The sequence below is a fragment of the Rhinolophus sinicus genome, chromosome 1 (assembly GCF_057876585.1).
Source record: "Rhinolophus sinicus isolate RSI-liver-muscle chromosome 1, RSI-T2T, whole genome shotgun sequence".
NCBI classification, from domain to species: Eukaryota; Metazoa; Chordata; class Mammalia; order Chiroptera; family Rhinolophidae; genus Rhinolophus; species Rhinolophus sinicus.
In genome coordinates this window covers 186,394,005-186,412,686 of record NC_142501.1, presented here as the reverse complement: position 1 = coordinate 186,412,686, position 18,682 = coordinate 186,394,005, and the positions used below count along the sequence as shown (strand labels likewise).

Below are 18,682 nucleotides of genomic sequence, written 5' to 3'. Positions count from 1 at the left end.
ATAAGACTATTATGGACACTATTTAAAACTAATAGGATGCATATGGAAACAATAGAATCAGAAGAATTGGCTTAATTAAAATAAAATACTAGATTTTAAATGTCCACTATTTAAACAACAGTGTATTGTCATGCTATGCTTAATGGTTATTTAAAATGACAAATATATGAGTTTACAAATTTATTCAACATTCAACAAATATTTATTGCATCCCTACTATATGCCAAGCAAAATGGGTTTATGTGCTAAGGATACATCAAAGAACAAATATACTGCTAATCAATGGGCATAAAGTTTCAGTTAAGCAAAATGAATAAGTTCTAGATATCTGCTCTACAATATTGTACTTATAGTTACCAATACTGTATTGTACACTTAAAAATTTCTTAAGGGGGATCTTATGTCTTATCACAATAAAATAAATTTCAAACAAACAAAAAAGATAGGAAAAAAAGAACAAACGTACAAAACCCCGCACTCTGATTAAACTTAATTCTAGTGGCAAATAATGGAAACACATATATGGAACAATGGTAATTAAAAATGAAATTTTAATAATATAATTATTTATTAAAGACTATTAACTGTTATTATAGATTTATTCTAACATTAACATAGCAGCTACTTCTGGTCTAACGGAGGACCCAGGCAAGATTCCAGGTCATTGACCCAGTGTAATGCCTGCCATGATAGGGAGAAAGAGAAGAGGCCTTAATCTCAGGTGCCTGGATTCATCAAAGGACACGAGCAATAAGTTTACACATAATGAAATAAAGAAATGTTCCCTACAGTAACCAACGCAGAAACAGAAGAACTATTAGGTTGGTGCAAAAGTAATTGCGGTTTTTGCAATTATTTTTAACCTTTTAAACTGTAATTACTTTTGCACCATCCTAATATAAACTACACTTGAGGAATTAAGACTAATAGGACAATAATCTATGTCTACATTTGATCTAAATGGGCTCATATTTTAAATAAAATTAAAACATTGCAAAAAAAAAAACAAGTAAGTGAAATGTTTTGATAACTTCTGCTTTCCTCTTATTTCAGATTGTCCCAGAAGTCAATGGGTTTTGAGGTACATCCATTGGTAAACTACTCATCACAGGTATTGCTTGGTGAGTCTGACATTTGAACATGGCAAACATCGCCTTTCGAAACCTACAATGAAAACGGGAAAATCTGGCATTATCCTATAATGACCTGGAACTTTAAAGCACTTTCAAATATGGCTAAGATGCCACTGCTGCTAATTGACATCTTTAGATAAATCCTTTCCTCCGACTTTAACATCTCCTATTGAGAATCTTTACAAATGTACATAGGATAAAGACCAATTTTATGCCATTGATTATAAACATTGAAGACATTTAATAAAAATCAATAATCATATGTGTTTAAAATGACACGTCTTATGTCAATTGCAAAGATTTATTTATTTGAACTAAGGATGTGTATTTCATGCATCTGTTCTTCGGAGCAAAGGCCAGTTGAAATTAAGGCGAGTCTGAGAATGACTGACCTTTCCAAAAGAACAGCCAATAAGTTCTGAATTTGAAATCTGTTCTTTGTTCTTCTTATGTGGTCTGTTTGGTCTTTCTTCTGTCTCAAACTTCACATACCTGTAACTAAAGCTGCTCTCCCAAATGTGCACATAAATACATAAGTTTAATGGAGGCATCATTAGCATTCAAGGATCCAATGACTTGCCCTCTACTGAGATATATTTGGCAAATATTTAAGCACAGTAGATTGGTTCATTACATCTTTCAGACACAACAGGAAATAATCTAAGCTCCACTGAGGAGGCAAGAGAGAAATCCTTACCGAGAGTCCCAATAAAGGGGGGAAGGGGCTCTTTATTATCCTGAACAACTACCCACTCCTGAAGCCCTCCATGCTAGCACTGGATTTTTCTCTTGCATTTGAATGACATGTCTTCTTTCTAGTAAATATACAACTATGCTACCCACTTAGGGAACCCCACATTGCCTTGCCTTGTCCATTTTACGGTAATAGAACCACTCTTTTCTTTGGAATACTGATGACCTTCCAGCAGCTTTTCTGCCAAAGAGCCAACTGAGATGACATTCAAAAGCAGGGATGCTTAGATGGTAGGGCTTGGCTCTTGGGTTGCCTGTGATCATCTTGCCTCCATGTGAGAAGAACCTGGCACAGAACTGGAGCTCTAGGCATTTAAGGTTCTCCAATGGCATGAGTCAAATAACTTTTATATGAGTTCAAAGTGAGTTTCTGTCACTTACCTCCCCAAATGTCTTAGAACATTATCTGTTGCCTTTTTAACATTCTTTCTGTATCTGTTGTTTTATTCAGAAGCATTTTAGACATTACTTACTTTTTATTAGCAATCACAAAAATACAGGGATTGTAGAAGGTAGAAGATTTGGCAAACAGTGGAGCGATGATGGCCATTGAGGGAGGAACCATCTTTGGGTCGCCAAAAGAAGCCCACAAGCACACGATGGAATAAGGAGACCACGCCACCAGAAACATGAGTATCATTATCACAGACATCTGTAAAAGAAATCATTACTTGCCAAACCCCAAATCTAAAATACCTGAATAGCTAATATATCTAAAATAGCATGAAAAATTATCCAGACTGTAATTTGAATAACTCTATGTTGGTTATGACGTAAAGGAAAAATTGATCTTTCACCCTCGTTGTACTTTGCTCATGTGCAAAAACAGAAGTTATCTATAATAGCAAGAGCTTGTGAAATGGATAGAATGTGACACATATGTAGACAATCCCTGCTTTCCTTTGGTGTGCTGGTGAAGAACACGAAAGCTGATGAAAGGGACATATAAACCCATTCCTAACCCATTTCTAGTAATTGTGCTATGGACTGCAGGCATTGTGCTTTTTTTCTTCACTGTCATTATCTTGTAATCTAAAAATAACTTTTAACTTATTAAACTCAATCTGAAAACAAAAGTCCTATACTGAACTCCCTGAATTCAAATACAGATAATTTGAGCTCAACATATAATATGTCCAGCGCAGACAGTTTTGTAAAGGAGCTCCCCTGGCATCTCATTTAAATGAAAATTTATAATTTTACATTGTTCCCTCCTGATTGTCCACTAAAATGATGGAAAAGAGGTTTAAAAATATATCAAACCATAAGGACTAAGAACTAAGAATCGCAGATAGACAATAACTCTGTAAAAATTAAAAATGAATAAATAACTCTTGGACAAGTAGCAAATTACTTATCAGACACAAGAATGATTAAAAAGGAAATTTTAAAAAATTTAAAGAGCTAGCAGTGAGAGAAAACCAAATACAGACTAATCATTGCACAGAACTACAGAAAGTTTCAAGAATTCAAGGTGACAGCTAGCTCTGAATGTGGGGCTGCCCGTGGAACTTAAAACAGGAGAACTCATTGAAATCTGCAAAAAGGAGCAGACTTCTGAATCCCATCTGTACTCTGTCAGGCAACGGCCCCTTCCTCTCCCAGAAGCATCCCAGAAGGTCAGTGTAAGAGAAAGGAAAGCAGGAAAACTCAAAATGGGGACACTGGGCTCAGCTGAGAGCTAGAGTGCTGCACTGAAGAGGGGTGTTGCATGCTGTCCCCAACCACCCACGCCGAGCCCTAAACATACAGGTAGACAGACTTATACCTCCTACCCAGGAACATGAAAGAAATCTTTTTGGAAACTGACCAGCCCAGCAGATAATACCTAGAGATACAGATTGTCAGAAACCCCACCAAAGAAACATCCCAGCAAAAGAGCCCATCAGGAGCTTACAATCAGTTTTTTAGTGCATCACTCTTCAGTATATAGGCACAGTCACTGACCACCAGACATCGAGGAAACACGCAAACTGACAGGCAGAGGCCAAAATGGTGCAGAAACTCAGGGGAAACAAAAAATACATGACGAACAGAAAGAAAATGTAAATATATACATAATAACATCACAGAACTGAGAGAAGATATAAAACAAGAAGAGAAGGCTATTAAAAAGTAGTATATAATATAATATGATTCTTTCATCTATAATAATTATTTTTATCCTATATATAAAAAAGAGAGCAGAATTTTAAAAATGCAATAGAAAGGCTGAACGAGATGATTAGCTGGACCATGACTAGTAAGGTAAATGACAGGGATGAGTTGTGCAGCTGCAGGGTCAGACCCTATCTTTATTTAAAATTTTATATTGTGTTCAGTATGGGTTTTGGCATTAATTTGGATTTTCTAAAATACTTCATTAACTACTACTTTTTTTTTTTTTTACTGAGTGTTTTGGTGCCTGCTTAAATTTTGCACCCAAGGTTTGAGTCTCACTCTCCTCAGCCAATCCAAGACCTGGACAAGGTTGTGAAAATCTCTCAGAAAGTAGAAACAAAGACAAACAAACAAACACAAACAACCCAAACAGGAGCAACATAGGAAAGATTCTTTTTTTTTCAATTAGAAGATAAATCCAGGAAATGAAATAAAATAAAAGGATTTCCAGGAAAAGAGAACAGAGACAACAAAACAGAGAGGGGGATCATCAGAGAAAATAACCAGAACTCTTGCAAAGGGGAGACCTGGGTCTTTGCACTGCAAGTACTTTCCAAGTACCAGCACATGGGTGAAAAAAAAGCCACATCAAGGCACATCACTGTAAAATTCCAGAAAACTGGAGACACAGAGATGATCCTACATCTTGCAGAGAGAACACACAGATTGCTACAAAGGGTCAGTCACCAGAATGCAGTCAGCCTTCTCACTCGCAACACCAGAAGCCAGGAGACGATAGAGCACATCTTCAAAATTCTCTGAAAATCATTTTTCTACTTAGAATTCTATACCAGACAAACAATCAATCAAATATGATAGTAGAATTTTAAGACATTTTCAGGCATGGAAAAATCTTTAAACATTTACCTCCCTGTAACCTTCTCAGGAATCTTCTTGAGAAAGTACTCCACCACATGGAGAGGGAGTAACCAAGAAAAAGGAAGACATGCAACCCAGAAAAAAGGCGATCCGGCCCAGGACAGGCCAAAGGCACTCCCAGATCGTGACGAAGGCGATCCAAGGATGCCAGCCTTCCGGGCAGTGATTTTAGAGAATGGCCAGTGTAGAGCAGAGCAAGGAGCCAGGGAATGCAAGGAAGAAAAGTTCCAAGAAAAGGAGAAAGTCGATCCAGTCTCTGATGCATTTGAAAATACTGAGAGAAAATTGACGCTGCTGGTGGAGAGATTAGAGATGAAATTAGTGACAGGTACACAGAACAGTAGTAAGCAAACAAAACTACAAAGGGGAAGGGAAGAAGAGGTGGGGGAGAGAAGAAAGGAGGAATAGGAAGAAAGAAAAAAAATTATTAACTCCATGGGGGGGGAAGTTTTATAAAAAAAAAAAATCAATAACAAATTACAGACCCCTACAGAGATCTGGAATAAACAGTATTTAGATAATCACAATAATGTAAAATCGACTCCAACAAACCAAATAGTAACATTATACTGACAAGATGAGGAGAGAGAAATGTTGATGGGGGAGAAATGGGAAAGGTTAGTGGTATAAGAGAAATAAATTCTCATTGTCCATAGTAGGAAATCAAGAAGTAATAGCAAACAAAAATATCCAAAACAGCAGATAAGCACATCATTTAGAAACAAACACCAGAAAAAACAGCCAGAGTAAGAAGTGTGTGTGTGTGGGTGGGGGGGGGCGGAGGGAGATGATTGCTGAGGCCAGGGGACGATGTATGCATAAGAGTTTGATTACAAAAATATTTTAAGGATTTTAATGGCTTACCTTTGTTACATCTACCTGATCTGACCAATCTCTGTTGAGATACTCAGTGCAGTTACTAGTAGTATGAAATTTAATGGATCGAGCGACATGGTAATAGCAGTAAAACATCACTGTCAAGGGCACAATAAAATTTATCGCAACAGCTGTCATCGTGAAAGAAACAAAAGATCTGAAAATAAGAAAATGGAATCATTAAATTACTACTTGTTTAATGTATTAAAAAGGGAAGGCAAACAGAATAATTATTAGAAATAATACTGGCACTATCCAGCAGTCATTACATTATTAAATAGCTTAGGAAGTATATTTGATATTTAGACTAGGGGTTGGCAAACTATGGCCAATGGGCCAAATCTAGCCTGTCATCTATTTGTGTAAATAAAGTTTTATTGGAACCACATTCACTTACATACTGTCTATGGCTGCTTTCACAGGCAGAATTGAATAGTTGCAGCAGACAGTCTTACCAGTAACGCCTTAAAATATTTACTTGTCAGCCCTTTACAGAAAATGTTTTAGATTTAGATTTAGTGTGAGAGTTAGAAATTTTCTATTTGTTTTTCTGAGTAATCTTTCATTTTCTTTAACAAACTAAATTATCCTCTTTCCCCTAGTAAATATAGAGGAGCATTACTAATCAGCAAGCAAATCTTTGCAGTGATGGTGCTTTTGCTACGTAATTCTCAGAAGATGTTTTATCACCAGATCGTCTTGAAAAGTTAGAAAAAGGAGTCTGCCTGGGCTTTCGCAGAAGCTGCACACTGTCTAACAATACTAACACTCCCTTCTCCCTCTCACATTCTCCCTCTGAGGTGCAAATATCAGAAGGGTACTCTGTACCCCCATTGCTGCCAGAGGAGAGAGAAGAAGCAACAGGGTAAGTGGGGCAAGGAAGCTGGATGGCCTTTACTTGCAAACAAGCGTAATTCAATGCTGGAGTCACATTATCACCACCAAGGAAGCCCTTTGCCACACAATGTATGGAAAACATTTGATCTGAGTTTAAATTTGAAATGGTCAGATGTCTACATTAGAAGTATTTGATTATAAAGTGTAACAGTGTCTCTTACGCATCATTTTTCCGCCAGTTTATGGTACAGGTGGCCCCAGTAGGATCTGGGGCATAACTAGCCCACCCTATGATAGGCATCGCAGCCCAAAAGAGGCCATTGACCCAGGCCCCCGCAACCATGCTGACGTAAGTGCTGGTCGTCACGCTTCTTCCTGTGAACAGACATATGAAGTATGAGCATCATTTGCCAATAATGGAATTCACATCTTTACTTTGTTTTCACTGATGATTCAAAGTTGTTATCAAGTAGATTGTTTACAGAGCACTTTAGCTCATTCAAAGCCTATCTACATGGATTCACATTCTGAAAAAAAAAAGACATTTAACCTGAAACCTAAATGATACAAAGGCTCAGCCACAGGGTAAGCAGAGAAAAGCACTTTCCAGATCTAAGGAAGAAGCATCTACAAAGACCCCAAAGTGGGAAAGGGCGTGGCCAGGACACCAAAGTGAGAGGGCCCTAGCCAAGGCTAGAAAGGTATCAGGGCTTTGGAGGCTGTTACGAAATTTGGGTTTTATTCTAAGTATAATAGGAAATCATTGAAAGTTTTGAGCAAGGATTGCCAGAGAAATAAGGCTGACCATGATTGTAATCCATTACAGTTATATTTTAAAGTGAATGTGTGTCAAGTGATACTTACAAGAAATGGATTCATTGAGAAAGCAGAAAAAAGTGCTGTACCTGCATGAGGACGGCAGAGGGTCAGGTATCGATCCAAGGCCACGACTGTGAGTAATCCGATACTTGCCATTCCAAAAAAGATATTCAATCCCGCATAAATCTAAAAATCAAAATTGGAAAGAATCCACCATTCTACCCACTCTCCAAGAGACATTTACATTTATTTTCCCTTCTTCCGTCGCCCCCCACCACTCCGGTTCAAGCCATTGTGTCTCAGTCTAGTTGTGTAGGACACAGTTCCCTGGCCCATGCTGGTATTGGCCGCTCACAGAAGCGCAGAGCAGCTCTCTCTGGCTGCTGGCCACTCATGCTGGCTGCCGGCTATTCATGGCAGCCCACACCAACCTCCCCACAGCAGCCAACACCAACCTCCAGCTGTTCACAGCCCAGCTCCAGGGAGAGCTGTTGTTCACAATCTTAGCTGTAGAGGGTACAGCTTAATGGCCCATGTGGGAATCGAAACCACAACCTCGACGTTAGGAGCACAGCGCTCCAACCACCTGAGCAACTGGGCCGGCCTGACATTTACATTTTTATCCCATTGCTAGAATATATTTTAAATACATTAAATGTTTTTTTTGTTTGTTTTACTGATTTAAAAATACATCTTCCAATGTCAAATTGTAATGAGTTTAATAAAGGCATTTATAGAAAGTGTTTTGGGACTTCATTAAGTAAAATAAAGTTTTTTAAAAATTGAAGACATAAAGTAAAACTTCTACACAACATACTCTATAAACAGAGTGCAAAAACAGACCATGTTAGGTATAACGCATATAACCAACAAAACAGTAATATTCAGAAGGTAGGGCGGCCGGTTAGCTCAATTAGTTAGAGCACAGTGCTCTTAACAACAAGTTGGCTGGTTCAATCCCCACATGGGCCACTGTGAGCTGCGCCCTCCACAACTAGATTGAAACAACCACTTGACTTGGAGCTGATGGGTCCTGGGAAAACACACTGGAATAAATAAAAGTTAAAAAAAAAAAGAATTAAAAACATGTATTCAGAAGGTAGAAAATTCAATAAGAGGAAAAGACAAACAGAAAAAATAAGAAAAGATGTAAACATATTATGTATTCAAAGAAATGTAAATTATAAGACACCATTTTACACCCATCAAAATGATAAAAATGTAAAAGTCTGACAGTCCCAAGCATTCGGGAGAATGTGGAGGAAGTGGCATAACTGTTTTGGAGAGCAATTTGGCCACATCTGATAAAGTTGAAGATGAACATTTTCTACAATCCAGCTACCCTCTCCTAAACAATGTGTCTAAAGAAACTCTCACATATTGTGGGAGACAGGTATAAGAACATTCATTGAAGCCTTCTTTAGAAAACTATTGGGAACAAATGCTCCATACCAAAAAATGAATAAGTATGTTGAGATATGTTCATAAAATGAGTGACTTACAGCTACATCCATCAATATGGTGAAACCTCAAAAATATAACATCATAATATCGAATAATGAAAGGAAATTGCATGATGCAAACAATATATTATTTATACAAAATTTAAAACATGCAGACAGTATCTAGTTTATGTATACTCATACAATAATATGTAGTAAGATAGAAAAACATTAATGGGAAATAAGGGAATAAAATTGGGGATGGTATGCAATGAACTTCAACAGTATCTGCCAAGTTTTCTATTTTTAAAAAGAAATACAACCTGAAGCACACATTGAAAAACATTAAGATTTGACAAAATTGGTTGATGAATACGTGGGTATTCATTATTTTCTGTTACGTACTCTCATTTTACTGTCTATATAGTTTAAAATAAACTATTTAAAAAATAAAGCCAAAAAATCTTACTTCTCTACTACCTAATGCAAATTAATCTATTTCCTTGTCAGTAAAAATAATAGCAGATATTATGATATGTCATTATTCATTGTTTCAAATGAAAGCAGGGTATTTCTCTTTGAATTTGCAATATGCAAGTTTTCATGTGAATATGCAAGTTTTTATTTGAATGTGCACGTTTTCACTTTTCTTCTCGAATGCTAATTTGTTTTTTTTCTTTGGGTTGGGGAAATTTTGAAAACTTAATAATGGCTAGCAATTTCATTTCTCTTATTAAAGAATACATTTCCCAATCACTCCTGAAGCTGCTTTCAGTAAGAGCACCATATCTATCACCTTACATGATCTTATTTGATTGAAACCCTTGGGATTTTTTTAGACATTTAAATTTACATCTCTTTAATCTACTTTATTTAGCTTTCATTGCAAAGATCTCCAATACCTGACATCCTGCATATCCAAATTTCCAACTTCCATACAGATCTGAGGCAGCAGACATGGGATAGCCGATACTACTGACCCCGATGTCAGTAACAGCCAGGTTAATGAAAATTGCATTTGTGGGTGTCCGAAGTTCCTTGTACTTAATGAAGATGCCCAGAACTGTTACGTTGCTGAGAATACTTATCACCCCTGAGAACATACACAAAACATCATACACTTTTAATTTAAATATTTAAAAGCAGTATCAAATTTAAATAGTTAAGCCCCTTCAAAAACGTAGCCCATCTATTTCAGTTCATTTGAAGAGTTCCAGTTATTCTTAAAACTAGTTTAATATCTTTACAGCCCTCCTGTGAAATAGAAATAAGAAAATTAAAACAATCTGCCAATTGCATAAACCAGCACTGAAGGCTGGATCTAATGTCATGACTATTAATTACCTTGTCTTTGAACTTCCTCCCTTGCCTTTCATGACACCAGTCCTGCTTATTTGGGGGATCTATGGAGGACCCTACCATCTGTTTTGGCAGTTGAACTTCCTCCTCCTCCTTCCTGAAACCCGAGACTCTTCTTTCTCTATAAGTTTCCTTTCTGGAGCCTCAACTATCATACTATCCTACAAGCTCTTCTATCACTTTCCAGCCCTGACCCATGCTCCAGTTCCATATCCCTTTTCATTCAACTAATTGCCATTAAACATTTAAGCATCTATGTGTATAAGATCAAATGCCTGTTCCAATATTACTTGAAGCTTAACATGCCCAAATCTGAGTTCTTCATCCAACACATACACACACACACACACACACACACACACACACACGCTGCAAGGTTTGGCTATCCAGAGAGGAAGTCAGGCTGGCTTTCAGGTACATTGAGATGCCTCACAGGTGATCACCCTCAAATTCCTAATCTGGGATCTGACTCTTACCCTTGTGTGTGCAGAAACTCGATGTTGGTGTCCGAGAATTGGCTGAACTCGGGTAGACAGATGACTAAACTTCTTAATCAGAATGCCAATGTATTAATTTACAATGAGAAATATTGTTGAGTGGACCAGATGTGCATGTTACTTAACACCCCCTACATGCTGTAAAGTATGCGTAAATTTCCCATAATCCTCATGTGAGCCATACTAGGTCCTAACAATAGGGGAGGTGGATGAATTGACAAATGCTAGAGCCATCACCCCCTAGAGGCTAAAGGACTGTGAACAACAAAAGAAATAGAGTTGTGTTCACCATGGTGAAGAGAAATTAGTGAGCATCCACCACCGCCCCACCACCCCAGCTATTGTCTGAGAGAGGGAAGGTTTCCAAGCACCAGCACACAAAAGTTATCAGCTAAGGAAAAACTTCTGAGATTGGCACCTCAGTTAAAACTTCCATTTATTTTCCTGTTACCCTAATCTTCCAGATTCCTGTTCTTTCCCCCTCCAAGATGCTGGCAGAATGAACTTGCTACAACATAGAATTAACCACAGTTCTTCTCTTCCCCAAACTTCAGTACTCTCCACTCTGTGAGCTAAAAGTCCACGTGTCCCAGCCTGATATTCCAGGCTCTTTGCCTCAATCTGTTTTCACCCTTTCCGAGCAAATTTCCACACTTGTCAAATAAGCCCTCCATTCTAGTAATCAAATACACCAGGCTTGTTGTAAATTTTGACTCATATTTCTCCCACTTGAAACATCCTACTTCTTTCCTCTATCTATCCAAATGCTACCCATCCTTCAAAATTCTGGCCAAGCCCAGTTCTGCCCCAAAGCCTTCTCTTACCCACAGAATACTCTCTCTAAATTCCCAAAGAATTTGTTTATATTATACTTAATCTTACGTGATGATATATTATTTAACTTTTATGTATTTCTAGTTTCAGTGTATACAGATGGTGCCAAAAAAATGTATACACATTTTAACACCAATAACAAAAGATGAATACAAATCATGTGTATACATTTTTTGGCACCCCCAGGATTTCAGACGCCTAATGATTTCTGTGTTCTATGTGACATATAGATTTATTTAATAAACAGACCTAAACTAAAACTCATATTGCTTAATTTCTATTATTCCTGCAAAGCATAATTAAGGCACAATGACAACAAATTTGATGATTCTTTGGCTCTATTTTTAGCATCTAGTATTGTAGCATGTATACAGCACATATTCTAAAAAGCGTAATGAAGAATGTTTTGGGCTAGCTACAAACTTGATGATTTAAAAAAATCAGATAAAACACAGTGCAGTAAGTTGCTGCCTACCAAGTGTGCAACCAGAACAAAGTAACCGTATACTGGCTATGAGGTAAAAAATGTAGCCCTTTTCTGTTTTCTCTGCTGCTGTCTCAAACACACAGCTTCATTCCCCTTACTGTAGATGTTTTCTAACAAATAGACAATGATCATTTAATAGTTAGGTCTAAGTTAATTTCCCCTTGGCTTCTGTGGCTTTTCTCCAATCTTTGGCAGATCCTTCTTCCTGGCCTTTCTCTCATCCCTACCTCGTTAAATATGTGCATTGTCCAAGTTTCTGTCCTACACCCCCTTTCTTTTCATATTCAACACATACTCTGAGTGCTTTCCTACTTATCCAAGGCTTTATGCTGATACTTTGCAGGTCGACCTCACAAAACTCAAACCCACGTGCCCAGCTTTTTACTGGGCATCGCTCAAACTGAACCCAGAAAATTCTCCTGCTTCCAAACTGCTCTTGCCCAGGTATGCTCCTATCTTGGAGAAGAGCTTTGTCATCTATCCCGTACCCCAAAAAGGAAACCTAGTTGTCATCTTTGATGCTCCCTCTCCTCCCCCAATCTCCACATCCAACCGATGAGTCGAACTTCTAGCTCTTGAATGTGTCTACTACTTCCTGTCCCCACTGCTGCTACTCCCTCCTCAGGCTTTCCTAATCTTCATCACAGGGACTCCCGCATGGTCCCTTAGCTACCACTGTACGCAGCACATTGCTTGAGTGCAAAACGTATCATGTCATTCAGTGACTCCTACTGTGTTTACTACTTAGGTGGTTCTTCATTACACGGTACACAGCCATTTTCTCCAGCCTAATAGCTCTCACCCTTCGTTTTACAATTAATTCATGAGTTTATTTCAGGTCCTTAATCCACTATGCCCTCTTGCCTCACAGCTTTAATTATAGAAAAGGAGGCTGCTCAAGTTGGTAAAAGTTCATAAGAGCTAAAATCTAAGAGAAACAGTAAATTAGAAATGAAATTAAAAATGAAAACTCTAGGCTTTTGGTAAAAGTTACAAATAAATGCTTTGACTGAATTCTTTTCCTCATAGCTTTGGGTTTGATTTGGAAGTTTAAGTGGGTTTTATCAAAGGGAAAAAATTACGGGAACTAAAGAATAAATGTTTGAACAAAAGCATAAAGAGGTTAGATATGCTCCCTTCAGTTCAACTACCAAAAACACAAACACATACTCACAGTATTCCTTGATAAAACAGACCCTTGTGGTTATAATGTGAGGGCTCTAGAACCAAAATGCCCAAGTTCAAATCCTGGTATAAATACTTAGTAGATATGTGTATTGGGCAAGTTACCTAAACTCTTCATCTGTATAATTGGGGAAAATAACGTGAATTTGCTAACTGAATTAGTATAAGAACTATTCTGTACATGTGTGTACTTAGAACAATGGTTGGTATATACCAACTATTCAAATGACATTAGTAGTCACAGCAGTAGCAGTGTGTGGGGGTGGTGGTAGCAGTCATCTGAGTAATAGTAATAAGATCATCATTATTAATGCTACAAAGGTAAGAACCAGAGAGAACCTTTTCCTAACAGAAAATTTTCTTCGTAGGCTATTTTTATAACCAGATAAAAAACGATAGCTTTTCTTGGTCATCTACAAAAAACCTAAATAAAAAATTTGTATACAAAATATTTCTATGTAATTGTAGTAAGGAGATTTTCTCTTTAAGTAACATAGAGTTGCAACAACAACAAAAAGTTAAAAATAGAACTTGTCAAATACTTATCACAGAGGTAGTCAAATGAACGAGTTAGCATATCACTAAAATTTACAAATTAACTGAGGAACCAGGTTCTGGCACACAAGGAATACTCTTAATTGTGAATTACGGGGAAACTAATAAATTATAAATAAACTGGGTACAGTAAAATCTGTAATGCTTTTCACTCTGCTTGTGAATATATTTGAAAATTTTCCTACATCAAAAAAATAAAATAACTCAATATAACAGCTTTCCTATTAAGTTGGTGCAAAAGTAATCAGTTTAAAAGATTAAAAATTGCAGAAACTGCAATTACTTTTGCACCAACCTAATAAAATGCATTTTTGAACATAGTTGAAAAGGAAGTGACTGCTCAGTATAAAATTTATACAAAAACCCTATACATAAAGAAGATAATCAGAGAACTTCTATTGTCTTTTTCCCCTTTTTTTTCTCAGCGAACAAGTTTTTACCTTAATCCAATATATGCATCAATGAGTGTGTATATGTGGGGAGGAAGATACAAATATTAGTCCAACACCTACTGTGTTATTTAGATGCATTTATGTGTCATTTATTTTTACTCTTCACAATTGTGACAAGCAGCTTATTCTTATCCCTGTTTTACAGATAACAGAAGAACAAAAAGATAAAGGAACTTGTTCAGTTGCAAAAATACTAAATGATGAAATCCGAAGCTCAAAGGTTTTTCAATACAGCATTCTGGAACAGCTGAATTTTCACCCTCTGTCCTCAATGACAATACGCTCTGCTCTCTTTTTATGACTTTTTCTTTCCAGGACATTTCAATCTTAACTTGATTCCACCACCAAGGACAAAACTACAAAAAAGATCTATGAGAATAGTAAATGACATAAAATTACACTTTTGCCATGGTGCAGTCTTCCCGTTAAAACTTAACTATGTAATAACCAAATATATGATCATAAAAGAATTACTCATTTTATAGAAAACTTTTCTCAGCCCCACTTAATTGCTCTCACATTCAAAGTAATTTGTGACATTAACCACCAGTACCAATACTTTCATTTATCCTCTCACCTACCTTCTCTTACCTGATCTTTACAGCCAGGAAATAGAGCTAGTATCATCACCCTTATTTACAGGAGCACTCCCACTCAAAAAGGATAAGGGACTTCTTGAGGCTGGCCAACAATATGGAACTTGAAGCACTATCTCTAAGCCCATGCTCTCCCTACTACCTCATGCTGAAAACCTGTTTTTCTTCACCCATTCGAAAGCAAAATTACTGTTTAATGGAGTAAAAATAATTGTACATACCTGCCATAATTAAGTAAGCTGCAACAATATTGTGTTCAGTCTGTGACAAGACGGAGACACCTTCACTTTTAAAGTCTGAACTGTTGCCTAAATTATTCCTTAGCATTTTGGAGGGAAGATATTGAGACAGCCTTCATTATAAAAGCCTTCAATAATTATGAAATGTTATAAGGGCCACTGAGGGAAGAATTTTCAGAACCAATCATTTCCACTTAGAGACCTCAAAGAATGGCCTTTTCATAGAGGCCCTTCTATAACGATTGTGACTGGGCAAAAGAGGAAAGGATTTTAATTCCCAAAACAAGGGGAAAGCTTATTAGCAAAATAAATACCAAGCCACACATTTTAACCAATTTGGGCATCAGCCTTATATCTAAGGAGATTATCAATTGCAAACATTCCATTTAAACAATAAACCAACTCAGAAAATCAAGTGCAGGAGCTGAGTTAACTGTTCTCTGCTAGAAATCAGTTCTGAAATTAAGAACCAGACTTGGTTCTCTAAAACTATTCAGATTAGAGTCCGTTTTCAGTTGACCCTTTCAAGTTTTTCCATTTTGGTTCCTTCTGTTTTTTTCCATAACAATATATCTATTGATAATACAGAAGTAATCTTCCCCCATCCTTCCAAATCTCACACCCCTAAAGGTAATAATATTGTTTGGTACACATCCTTTCTGTTTTTCTTTGCTTATACAAACATATATATTCATATGGGTTCGAGATTTCTCTCACTTTAAATAAAAGTAAGGAGATATGCATATATAAAATCATTCTGTAACTTGTTTTCCCCTAAAGCCTTACCATAAATTCCAGGTCTATAAACATTAAGTCTAATTTATCAATAGCTATACATTTCATAGCATGGATATAACATGATCTACTTCACAATCCACCTCAGTTAATTTACCCTACACTGATATGCGCAAGTAATTATCTGATAATAATCATAGCATGTATCAGTCAAGTACCTGGATTCAATCATTCATTTGTAAAGTACAGGGCAATTCTAATACTCTGGACTACCTAGTTATAACAAAAAATGGGTTACATAAGTGAGTTGCAATCTAACATGAACATTTATTGTTAGAATAAGATACCCCCAGCACCTTTTTTTACCCAAATTTTTAATGCCAAGTAATATTAGGTTCTTCTCAATAGTGAATTTCTTAAAATCAGTAACGTTAGAGAAATGCTAGATGCACCAAAGTTAACAGTGTAAGCATATAACAGAACCACTAGAGGGCTATATTTGCCCAACTAATTTTACAAATCTTAGAATGGCATAGCAGGAAGGGACTCAAGAGAATCCTTTTGCCTCAATTCTCTGCTATTATATAAACTGACAAAGTTGAACCAAGTTGGTTGCCCTGTCCCAGATCTTACAGCTACCAGAGTTCAAATTTTTAATACCACAGAGTAGCTATACTAGTAAAGTGAATCTCATCAGTATTCCAATACCAAAATATTTTCAAATAACCCCAAAGCAATGAACATAAAACCTAAGTTGAACTCTCCCTTTTAAAAATCTGTGGGTTGTTGGTTTTTAAATCTTTTTTTTTTTTTGCATTCAGTATTCAGAATAAAACAAAAAATTTTTGACTATGCTTTGGATCATAAGTCTCTTCTGCTTCTATAATGAATTATACCTAGCTGTAGCATTCATTTAAACTTTCCAGAAATAAATATTTTTATTTATTAAAAAAATGAAGAATAATTCCAAAAATGGCCAACTATCTGCTGTAGATAAATTTTACAGATATGAGGGTGGTAGGTGCATTCAAAGTACGTATTTGTGCTTCCTTCATGAATGATACAGAAGAGCTATATTGGGATGAGGCTTAGAATACTAAGAAATATAACTTTCAAATCAAAATGTTTACACAGCTCACAGTTCTTTAATTTCATAAACTTCAATTGCCTCAAGTCAATCCTCCCTTCATAACTCTTCCCAAATTTTCAGGAATACCAGGAAATATTGCTTATATTCCAATAAACTGTTTAACTGCTATAGCAGTAAGTGCATTTTAACACGATGCAATCAGAATGTTATTCAGTTAAAACTCAAAAGATTTAATATGTGAATAATCATCCAAATATCTTTTACAATGGAACCCAGTGATACCACAGTACCAAACTTATTAATATTAGGCTCCCTAAACATGTGAACTTGATTCAAAACTGAATATACCAAAGGAAACCCAGAAAGAATTATTATACTATAGGAAGAAAAGGGAAAAATAAGATGTGGAAATAAAAGTTTAAAGGTGGCCAATGACCAAAAAATATACCTAAATAAAAGGTGAAATATCCAAGTGGTTTGTCTACCAACCTATACACTATTTCCATCATAGCTATTTTAGACTTTTGTTAATGATAAAAAGTATAGGAATGTTACACTATCATCTGTCCTTGGGACAATGGCTTTTCTAGTGCTTGCCATGTATTTTACAAACCAAGAGTAGAAACCCTGGCCCTAACTTGCACTGAAAATTTCAACGCAAGGATTCTAAATCAAATAGCCTCCTTTCCCATGTTGTAAAATAAATCCCTTCTTCCTGTGAAACAGTAATTTTCAACATATTTGTTCATTATATATTTACGGCCCACATATTTCCTAATCCTGCTGCAATTCCGTTAATCAAAAACGGTAGCAAAAAACCGCAATATTGACACAGGCAGTATTATATGCTACTCAAATGAGCATTCAAGAGTTAACTAAGTATTAGGTTAGAAAATTTAGGAAAAAATATGGCAATATCATTCCTTCTGAGAAAACACATTTTGGTCTCTATTGCTAGTGTAGTATCAAGAAGTAATCATGATAGCAAGTTAGAATACTATGAAATGAGACCATTTCCCATGCCATTGAAAAAAATCAATTGATTTTTTCAATGGCATGGGAAATGGTCTCATTTTACCAATGGCATGGGATGGTCTCATTTCATAGTATTCTAACTTGCTATCATGGTTACTTCTTGATACTACACTAGCAATAGAGACCAAAACCAATTTCATTTCTGATGTCTCTTCCCAGAAACCTGAACGCGAGCAGGCAATCAAATATTTACTTACAGTGAATAACATCTTAAACATTTAGAGTCCCTTTAAAAAGTAAAATAACATTCAGTAAAACTTTCAACATTCAATCTACATTGAATAAGAAAAATTAAACATTTCTTCAGAAATTTCTTGACTTCAGTTCTCACTTTGAACAGCTGTCCCAACTTTAATAGATTCATAATCATACTGAAGTTTTCTAATCAATTATTAATTGCAATTAGAGAAACTGCTTTGCTAACACACAGAAGGAAAATACAATAAAGGATGCTGATGTTCTTGTATACAAAAGGCAAACATTTTGAAAGGGCTGTTAGTTTATAAATACGTAATATAAAACACTGCTCCACTAGCCAATTTTTTTAAAGTTATACATGGAAACAAATCATTTTTTCCATGTGAAAGCCACTGGGTTTAAGCTTTAGTTGTTCATTTTAACTTAAAAAATGCCGTGTTTCCCCAAAATAAGACCTAACCGGAAAATAAGTCCTGGCATGATTTTTCAGGATGACATCCCCTGAACATAAGCCCTAATGC

At 36.3% G+C, this 18,682-nt stretch overlaps 1 protein-coding gene across 1 annotated transcript; it reads right to left on the bottom strand.

Moving 5' to 3' along the window:
* Positions 1 to 1,049: 1,049 nt before the first annotated feature.
* Positions 1,050 to 18,623, bottom strand: RRH (retinal pigment epithelium-derived rhodopsin homolog). The gene is made up of 7 exons (XM_019741894.3): positions 15,086 to 18,623; positions 9,802 to 9,992; positions 7,544 to 7,643; positions 6,860 to 7,013; positions 5,790 to 5,958; positions 2,360 to 2,538; positions 1,050 to 1,164 (listed from the first exon to the last, which is right to left on the bottom strand). The coding sequence occupies exons 1-7, from the start codon at positions 15,189 to 15,191 to the stop codon at positions 1,050 to 1,052; spliced, it is 1,014 nt and encodes a 337-aa protein (XP_019597453.3). The 5' UTR covers positions 15,192 to 18,623.
* Positions 18,624 to 18,682: the final 59 nt, after the last annotated feature.

What these genes read in the sequence shown, in the direction of transcription:
- RRH (XM_019741894.3), bottom strand. Translation starts at nt 15,191, where the DNA reads ATGCTAAGGAATAATTTAGGCAACAGTTCAGACTTTAAAAGTGAAGGT. An exon ending in AACTGGCGGAAAAATGATGC is followed by an intron (nt 5,959 to 6,859) that starts GTAAGAGACACT and finishes TCTTATTTTCAG; the next exon opens with ATCTTTTGTTTCTTTCACGA. An exon ending in ATCAGGTAGATGTAACAAAG is followed by an intron (nt 2,539 to 5,789) that starts GTAAGCCATTAA and finishes TTTCTTTTACAG; the next exon opens with ATGTCTGTGATAATGATACT.